Below are 9,960 nucleotides of genomic sequence, written 5' to 3' on the forward strand. Positions count from 1 at the left end.
CTCCAAATTAGGCCAGTAAGAATTAATTTTAAAAACTCACCAATCCAGACCTTTATTCTGCAGAAAATTTAAAAACTTAAGTGCACAAGGTCAGTGTAAACATGTTCTTTAATATCACTGAAGAAAAATTTAGCAATCCAAGTCTTAGGTGGGTTTCAAATAAATAATCATTTTGAGAAAGTGTTTACATATCAAGGGAGCTCTCAAGGCAGCAAGAGCAGAGTTTGTAATTCCTCCCTGCTAACACTCCCTCACCAAGAGAATGTACAGTAGGCAGTGCACACTGGAAAAACAATCACAACACAAGGGCACACTCGCCAGCTTCCATGGAACCTCTGGATAGGATTTCAGAAAGGAGGGGGAAGTAAATGGAGACATGCACTGCCTTTTAAAGCTCCACTCTTCCTCCACAGCCTTTTCACCAACGTAACACAAACGGCAAGAGAATTCGTGTTTGCTGCCAAAACCCACTCTCAGCTCCAAGATTAACAGAGCATCGCTCTGACAGAGAATTGCTCTTCAAACTGACGCTGCAGCACAGTGCATCATCCCCTCCCAGCTGGACTCTGCTCCTGCTCTAACCTTGAAACTCCTCTCCAGTCACTGCAAAAGTAACCCAGAAAGCTGAAAGACAGGTAAGAATTGTTATTTCTTGCAGATCCTGGCCCAGCGTAGTGAAAGGGAGCAAGACATGATAGATCTCAAGGTGTAGGGTTACCCAGGAAAACATCTGGTGTCCTAAGTCACTCAAATAAAACCTTTCAAAAGTCAAAATACTTCCTCAAAGTGTAGATTTGTCTTTGTTAAACAAATATTCTGCTGTAAAAATATGCCTGATGTGAAATTTCTCACATCAGAACAAGAAGTAGATTTAACAATCTAGGAAGAACAAGAAAAAAAAAAATCAATTTTAAGTATGCCACAAAAATATTTGCAAGAGAGTTACTGCAAAATTGTTTTCTTCCATTTTCATCAAAATATTTTTTTCTCTGTACATACAGGCTGGGCAGTCTTCCACTCTCTGTCCTCTAGTTCAACATGCAACAGACCTGTGATAAGCACTGCAGTACTCACCAGAGAACTGTTTCTTCTCCATTTCTAACACACCTGAAAACGGTCCTGCTTTGAGTCAATTAAACAAAAAAAGACTATGTAATACTGCTGTGTGTGCTGTGTACCTACTGAATAAATATTGCAAGAGTTAAAGGATTGTTTTACTGCTAGCAGGGCTTTGGCAAAACAGGAGTGGGGCTGACATACACTGGATACTTCACACTTTTGAGTGGGGGACGCTGCAACATTTAACAGAATAAAACAGAATAAAATAAATCTTAGATCTAAAACTGTCAGTATGCAGGATTCCCAAGTTGTTCTGAACACAGGAGCAAGGTGATCAGTTTTCCAGGAAAGCCACATAGTCAGTCAATCTGGCCAACTGCTGCTCATTGGGAATTGGTGGGACTGGAGCAGGTTCTACAAAGAAAAAACAAATGGGTCATTAATGAAATTTAGAAAGCAAATCCACCAGCAGTACCATCCATCACAACAGTAAGGGAAAACAAATTAAATGCATCTGACTTTCAACAGCCTTCTGGGGACAGATCTTAACTGTATCTCCTCCCTGCACAGCTGACACAATTCCTGTTATCTGCACCATTCAGTGCTCCAGGAGTTACTAACCACAACAACTGCTGCAACAAGTTCCACTTGTCAGCAGCCTCCAGAATTTCTCTGCACACACTGCAGTCTGAGTAATGAGGGCTGACAGTATTCTGCCCTGAGAAGGAAGCTCTTGGAGCTCTCTGGTTGCTCCTTTCCTTGCAAGCTGCCATCCTGGAGACTCCAAACAAACAGATCTGGTGGGTGACTAGACCAGCAGAACACACAGGAGCTCTGCTGTGAAAGTGGGAACCTCAGGAATCTCAGGCACTGCTTAAAACATGAGGGAGTGAGGAGACAGAGGGAGAAGCACATTTACATAGCACCTGATTGGGGTGGGCTTCTGTTTTTTATTTTGGGGGGGCCAGTGAGAACATTCACCTCTCTAGGACTCAATTCCCACTCAGTGCTGACACTGTTTGTGCAGGTTGAGCTAAATCCATTATATACAAACGAAAATACCTGATGAAGGAATAAATCTGTTAAAGGAAGCTTCCAGCACACCTGGAGAAAAGCATACAAAATTAGCTCAGTGGAACAGTTTTAAACAGTTCTATGCAACAAAACATGGATCAAAAGCTAATTAAAATTAAACCTGTTTATTCATCACACTTGACTTTATAACTAAGAAGCAGAATACCCGAGGCTTAGCTGCTTCAAAAGAGTCTCTTTTGCCTGAATAGCAGTTCTTGCACTCACTTTTGGAATAAAAACCACATGTAAGCAACTGCAAGTTTTTTAGGCTCTGCACATTTGGCAGCCAGGTCACAAAAACCCCACCTGCTCAAGTCTCAGGGCTCTGGTTGGCTTTGCACCCCTTAGGGGTAAATTTCCACACCTGGCACCTGTTTACTATGGGCACTGAAAACCCAAAATCTCTGCCCATACAAACAGTGCCATTTCTTAGTCTAACAGGTCCTGCCCTTTTGGATATGCTGTAATTTGGCTCCTTCTGCCAGAGCTGCACAGAGCAGTTTAAGAACAGTTGTTTCATCCTGCTTTTACATCTTAATATTTATTTTTGCCACAGCCAGATACAGATTTAGAAAAAAAAAAAAAAAAAAAAAAAAAAAAGCCAAGTATTTCTGCAGACCATGGTCTCCAGGAATAGACAATCTGTAATCAACACTATGAAAGTGAAGAAAAGAGAAGATTTAGATTTTAAATCAAAGGAAATTATATCAACAACTGGAGCTCCTCAAAACACAAGGATTCACTAAATCCCTGTTCTAATTCTCCTGAAGGAAAAAGAAATCTCAGGTTCAAGATGGTATATCTTTTACTCATCTTTATTAAGACCATTTGAGGTCATCCAGTTTCTCTTGCACAGAGGCAGAGCCAGCAGCAGGAGGAGAGGGAGCAATCCCAACACATCCTGTCTGCTTTTGTTTCAACAAGTTCATGTGAGGATTTAGCTTAATCCAAACTACTTGCTGTAAGTCCAAACCAACCCCACCACTTTATACTTCCTCACATTTTACACATGCCCTGTGTTCACGTGTAGCATGAGTGTCCAAAAAGTATTTAACAGAATCCTGTGCAAAGCTGTACTTACAAACTTCACACCTCTTTCCTAGAAAATGCTGAATGTTTCATGAAGTAACAGCTCCACCTACCTGGCTTTTTAGGCATCACCATGCGAGTTGCAAAGTCTGCTTGCCAGCCCTGATCTAGCACACCTGGAAAGGCGTTCGTAAGATACAGAAGGGGAGAATAAAGAGTGATAATTAACAGCAAATAATTTTTTAAAAAATCAAACCATTATCCAGAACCAAGATTTTTTTTCCTCTAATCACTGCCCAGTCACTTAAGAGGCTCAGAATTTGTAGACACATTTTTATTAATCATCACTTAGAGCTCTCTGAGCTCATTATCTACTGTAAATGCTGGCAACCCTGATGATGGGAGGAAATGATGCATCTGACTCCATGTTCTCAGGAGGCTAATTTATTAATTTATGATACTATATTATATTAAAGAATACTATACTGAAGGATACAGAAAGGATATTAACTGAATGCTAAAAAGATAATGAAAACTTGTGAGTCCTGACACAGCTTGGCCCTGACTGGCCAAAGAGCCAAAACAACTCCCAGCAGAATCCAATGGAACAATCACCTGTGGGTAAACAATCTCCAAACACATTCCACATGTGAGCACAGCACAGGAGAAGCAAATGAGAGAAGAATTGTTTTCCTTTTCTCTGAGGCCTCTTTCTCTGCCTTTCAGCTTCCCGGGAGAAGGAATTTTTTCAGAGAATGTAAATGCCACGATCATCAGTATAAAATGTAAATGCCATGATCATCAGTATATTCACTCAGGGAATAATGCCAAGTACCTTTCACAGCTTCTTCTACAGGGAGGCCAACAAAGGCTGCAAAATCATCTGCAACTATGGATGTGTAAGCCTGGGAAACCAGTCCAAAGGCTCGTCTCCTGGTTGCATCTAGGGAGAGAGGAACACAGGACACCAGAGACTCATCTCCAGAGCTGGGACACCTGAGAACATTTCCTCAATTCCACCACCTTTGGAAAATCACTACCAACCTTCAAGGGAGCGCTTCAGGAGCTCCCCCTCCCCTCCCACAGCTCACAGTCAGCAGCAAGAGACAACAGCTTGTTCTCTGCCAAGGCAAACCCCTTCAGGGCCTGCAATGAACCTCCAAGTGCAGCCTGCAGCATCCTGGGCTCCAGCAGCAGCACAGGGAACTCAGCAGCTGATGGCATTCTCTGCTGGCAATGTGCCAGCAATTAGTTAATAATTAGTGCCATCTAAAAAGCAGCTGTTTCTCAAGCTCCAGAGAACTTGTTTTGCAGAACAGCCCTTTTCAGCAGTCTGCATTGCCCTGTAGGAGCAAGAGTCGGCATGGTACCATTGCACAGGATGGAAAACGTTTCACAGAAAAACCACCTTGTAACTCCTACAAGGTTCTGAAATGCCAAGCCAAGTTTTCTGGTGAGAAGTCTGATAAAACTGGGTGATTTATGGTCTGTTCTGCTCTTACAGAACAAACCACATGGTTTATGAAAATCCAGTGTCAAAGAATACACAGAAACAAAATCCTACTAAGACCACTTTAGTTGTTTCTTCAAGGTTTTGTAGAGTTTTTAATTTACACCCAACACCTGGAAACCTTTTAGTAAAACCCACAAAACCTTGGCAGCAGTTGGCCTGATTTTTCATGATGAACAATTTGTTTCTGCTGGAGCAGACACAAATAATTCCAGGCAATTCCCTGCTCCCACAGAAGCTCAGCCTGTACCTCTGAGTGCTTCCATGATTGGCTGGATGGTCTCAGACCACTGATGTGCACTGATTGCTGTGTAGATCCCTGGGAAGTCCCTCTGCCAGATTCTTTGTCCCACTGACCAAACTGCACCGAGTTCAGCATTTGCCTGTTGTGACCAAAAAAAAAAAACACCAAAAACCAAACTCCAGTGTTAATCCAGAAGAAAATCCTTATGCATAAACCCATTTCCGCCCCCAGGTTTTCAGGGAACATAGCAGTGCAACAAAACCAGCAGGTTTCTGAGGTGAATTTGGCCCAGTACTTACAGATTTGATAGCAGGAGGGATTCTTTTCCAGAGATAACGTGCATTATTCCTAAAATAAATAAATAAAAAGATTAAAGATTAAAAATACTTCTCAGTCACCAAATGCTGCAAAGAGACACCACAAGGTTTGCCCAGATGCTGTGATGAACACTCTCAGTGCTTTAAAAATATCATTTCCAGGAAGGAATATTGGATACTGAGGTGGGAAAGCAGAGCTGCCCTCCAGCACACAACCCTGGACTGCTGTAACAAAACCAACAGTTCACGAATTGCCTCATTTAACACCACTCTGGGAAAGCAACTTCTCCCTAAAACCTCAAGTTCAGTGCATTAAGTACACACAGGGACATGAAATAACCTCCCCAGGGCAAATTCCCAGGAATTCCTGCAGATTTAGCTCCTTCAAGCCAACAGCATCCCTCATTTTGAACAGGGACAGGCCAGACTTATCCTGCTGGAATTTAAACAGAAGGAACAAATCCAACCCAAAACAAACAAACAAATCCAAAACACCCCCAAAACAAACACAGCCCTGAACAGCTACAAAACAAAACTCTGAAATGTTCAACACTTCCCAGAGGAGCCAATTTCACCACCGAAGGAACTTTATTCCCAAATTTCCCCACAGGAAAGAACAGCTTTCCTGTCAGATCAAGGAGTGAAAGAGACACGATCCCCCAGGAGCACTGTCATTATTTCTTTGCAAAACCAGCATTTTTATTAATCACAGAGCCCCTTCCCAGTGTGCTGGTGACACAGCCAGTGTCCCAGGCTGGGACAAGCCACTTACATGTCATTGTGCAGCAGGTACAGAGCCAGCAGCTGGCCATACACCAGGGGTGTGGCAATCCCTCCAGGGGCCTGAAAACAAACACACATTACAGGGCTGCAGATTTTAAAGAGGGCTGTGATACAAAACGCAGCAGGAAGCCAAGTTTTATGTAAACTGAACACTCCAAGACGACTGATTTTTATTTTTACTTTAATTTTTTTTTTCACATCACGTAACAGACCTGTGCAATTTTTTGGGGGGGAATAAATAAGCCTACATCTTTCAACTTCCTATGCTCATGAAAGCTGCAGCTGTTGAAAGTGAAATTAAATTAACCCCTATTAATTAACCCCTGACTTCGTTTACCTTCAGCTCAGGCCACTCCACCACAGCAAAGCCTCTCTGCCCCTCCCAAAAACCTCAAGCTAAGCTTTGGCCCCTGCCACGCTTCAGTAGAGCTCACAAGGAGGAAATAAACGAGCAATTAAAAATAGCGGTACAATTTCGAAAGCGGCAAAGATTTCCAATTTTCAGGCCTTTTATCGAGGGACAAGAGAACGTAAAGCAGCACGGAGGGAGCTTCCAGTGAAAGCTGCCACAGTAAAGCTCGGTCTGAGGGTAATTCCCCGAGCCTGGCTCAGGGCTCCACTCCCCTGATCAATATTTTCCTTTTCTCAGCCACAAGAAGGACTGAAACCCACAAAGTCCCCCTCCCTCGTACTCCCTCCGAAATAGAGAATATATATATATAGAGAGAGAGAAACAGCCATTTATCTGCAGCCTGCGACTTTCTGAGAGGCTCCGTGGCGAGCCCAAGGGGCCAGTTCAAACACTGCGCGCTGCCCCGCTCACTCACAGGCCCACGCACCGACACAGACACACAAACAGACCCAGCCCCGCCCCGCGGCACCTCCAGCTCCTGCGTCTCGCACTGCTCCAGGAGCCGCCTGAAGCTCCCGGAGCTCTCGGCCATCACCGCCACCGGCATCTTCCCCTCACGGCGCCGCCCGCTGCAGGCACCCGCGCCCTGATGTCACTTCCGCCGTGCCCTCAGCGCCTTCCGCCCGCCTCTCTGTGCTCCTGGAGGACCGAGGGGGCGTGGCCTGAGCCATGGGGGCGTGGTCACTGTCCGTGAGGGACTGAGGGCGGCGCGCGGCGCCTGAGGGCGGCGGTGGTTAAAAACCCATTTGTTTTCTGTGTAATAAGCAAATTTTCTGCGTCATAAAAAGAAATGAGTGTGCTTGGCGTGCAATACATTCGGCTTTTTCTCCGTATTCGTCATGTGTGAGACGGGCGTATTTGCCATGTGTGAGACGGGCGCCTTCCATCCTTTATTGCGTGTTACATGTACGTAAGGGCTGTTCTCAAGGGATAGAATTGCATTTTCAGCTCTGTGCCTGTTTCTGGTGGGGTTTAGAAGTAGTTTTTACAGGTGGATTCCCTTATCGTTGTTTCCTGTAAAATCCCCTGCTTGCTGCAGGCGACAGGACCATGGAATATCCTGAGTTAACCCACAAGGATCATCAAGTCCCACCCCAGGACCTGCACAGATACCCCAGCAATCCCAGCCTTTGCCTTCTCCAAACAATCCTTAGGCCCTGGCAGCAAGCACAGATATTTTATATCCTATGAAAGAGCCCACAATATGCTAAAACAGCACTTTAACAGCACTGGTGCTATTTTAGAGGTGGAACTACCCCTTCGCCGTCGCCTTTCCATGGCTCCCCATCCTCAGTGAGGCCATTTACAGCTCTGTGCCTGTTTATGGTGGGATTTAGAAGTAGTTTTTACAGGTGGGTTCCTTTATCTTTGTTTCCTGTAAAACCCCCTGCTTGCTGCTGGAGACAGGACCATGGAATATCCTGAATTAACTCACAAGGATCGTCAAGTCCAACCCCAGGACCTGCACAGACACCCCAGCAATCCCAGATTTTGCCTTGTCTAAACATTCCTTAGGCCCTGGCAGCCTTGGGAATGTCACCATTCCCTGGGGAACCTGTTTGGAGCTCAGCCTTTATCCCAACATCCAGCCTAACCTCCCCTGACACAGCTCCCATATATACCCAATAAATATTCAGTATATATACAGTGATGCATCTGTATCTCTACTTATATATATATATAGATATATAGACATAGAGATAGATAGATAGATAGATAGATAGATAGATAGATAGATAGATGATAGATAAATAGATAGATAGATAAAAGCACAGATATTTTATATCCTAGAAAAGAGCCCACAATATGCTAAAACAGCATTTTAACAGCACTGGTGCTGTTTTAGAGGTGGAACTGCCCCTCGGCCGTTGCCTTTCCGTGGCTCCCCATCCCCAGTGAGGCCCCATCCAGCACCAGGACCCCCAGCCCTGCACACCTTTCCCCAGAATTGAGCTCAGGAGCCCCATTTATGGCTTGGATGTGCTTGCATCCCAGTTTGAGGAATAGGAAGTAAAGGGAAATGGCAAGATTGTCTCCAAATCTCTGTTGTTACTCATGTAAATTCATATTTTTAGGGTAAAATCAACCCGAGGGGCTCCTTTTCTGCAAAACTCTGCTTTCTGACACAACAGATTTGCTTTCCACCATCATCCTCCGCCCTGTATTCCTTGAACAACGCCTGACACCAGCACTTCCCACCACCCTCCATCCCCAGCACTGCCCTAAAAATCATTCCCCAAACCATTTATCCTTCAAGCAGGGAGTTTTCCCAAGCTGTGCTCAAGAGCTGCAAAACTCCCGCGTTCCCCACGCTTTTGGGGTGGAAAAAAAGGAAGAGCGGCGCAAACCCCGATCCCTTTACCATGGAGTCCCCGCGCTCTGGGAGAAGTTTTGGCTGTGGAAAGAAAAACTAACGCGTGTTTGTGTTCTCTTTTGGGATTCGCCCGAGGCATCAGCATCTTGGAGGAGGGCTCCAGGCGATGGCACTGCTGCTCCGCCGGCTCAGGCATCGCTTTTCCCGGGAAGCAGCCTCTCATCCCGCTCCCTTCCCCGCCAGCCGCATCGATCCCCACGGCCCTTTGTTGCCGCCAGCTCTGTGCTTTGACATTCGGACATCTGAGAGCAGCACTGTCCTCACCTTTTGCTCCCATTCCCAATTATCTGGTGTTTTCGGGAGGCGAGGAGGGGGGCAGCTTGTGATGGTGCCGGTGGGGAGCCTTCCCTCGGGGCTCAGGTCACAGCATCCCGGATTGCCACCGGGAACACGTTGATTTGGGAAGGGTTCGTCTCCTGCGGGGATGCCATCCCACATTCCCATGCCATCCTCCTTCCTGGTGGGAAGGCATGAGCTGGTCCCCGGCACCGATGGCTGTGCTGGGGCAGGGCAGAATCGCAGCCCCTGGCTGTGCTCCTGCTCCCCGCAGGGAGATCATTTCGTTCGTGGAGGGAAAAAGCCCAGTAAAGATGGAATAGAGGAGAGGTTTCCTCAAGAGGGCACTAGCTGCAAGAGAAACTGCCGAAAAATCCAAGGAAGCTGGACATCCACACATCCCGCTGTCCTTTCCACCCAAGAGACTCTATTTGGAGGAAAATCGGCTTTTAAAATTTTTTTAATATTTCGTTTTGCTTTTCATTTTTCTTTTGGAACAACAGAGGAAGTGCTGCTTCCCGCTGTGCTGAGCTGAGCCTCCCAAATGCACCAGTCCCTCTCTGGAAGCAATTCCTTCCAGAAACCAGAACCTACCCTTCTGTGAGCATCCTCCCCTCTCTCTTTACCCCCTTTCTGCAAAGCTGTTTAAGGCTGTGGCAGCATTTTCCAGAGGAAACATGCCAGAAGGGAAGGAATACACTTCTTTTTTGGGTCACCAAGATAAAATACAGCAGATTTGTTGTATTTTCAGGGTTGTTATAAATCCAGGAGGTTTGGAGGATGTTCCTGGGGTTGTTTGGAGCCTGGCCTCGGTATGGTGGCATCATCCAGGACCTCTGGACAGTGATGGAGACTGCCTGAGCCAGCATCCCAGAAAACCAC

General features: G+C 45.7%; 1 protein-coding gene across 1 annotated transcript; it reads right to left on the minus strand.

Moving 5' to 3' along the window:
- Positions 1 to 90: 90 nt before the first annotated feature.
- On the minus strand, positions 91 to 7,055 carry COPS8 (COP9 signalosome subunit 8). The gene is made up of 8 exons (XM_054653073.2): positions 6,898 to 7,055; positions 6,006 to 6,076; positions 5,216 to 5,264; positions 4,923 to 5,055; positions 3,998 to 4,105; positions 3,276 to 3,338; positions 2,122 to 2,163; positions 91 to 1,473 (listed from the first exon to the last, which is right to left on the minus strand). Exons 1-8 carry the CDS (start codon positions 6,973 to 6,975, stop codon positions 1,394 to 1,396), a joined length of 624 nt encoding a protein of 207 aa, XP_054509048.1. The 5' UTR covers positions 6,976 to 7,055; the 3' UTR covers positions 91 to 1,393.
- Between the last annotated feature and the right edge of the window lie 2,905 nt (positions 7,056 to 9,960).

The sequence above is a fragment of the Agelaius phoeniceus genome, chromosome 7 (genome assembly GCF_051311805.1).
Source record: "Agelaius phoeniceus isolate bAgePho1 chromosome 7, bAgePho1.hap1, whole genome shotgun sequence".
Classification (NCBI taxonomy): Eukaryota; Metazoa; Chordata; class Aves; order Passeriformes; family Icteridae; genus Agelaius; species Agelaius phoeniceus.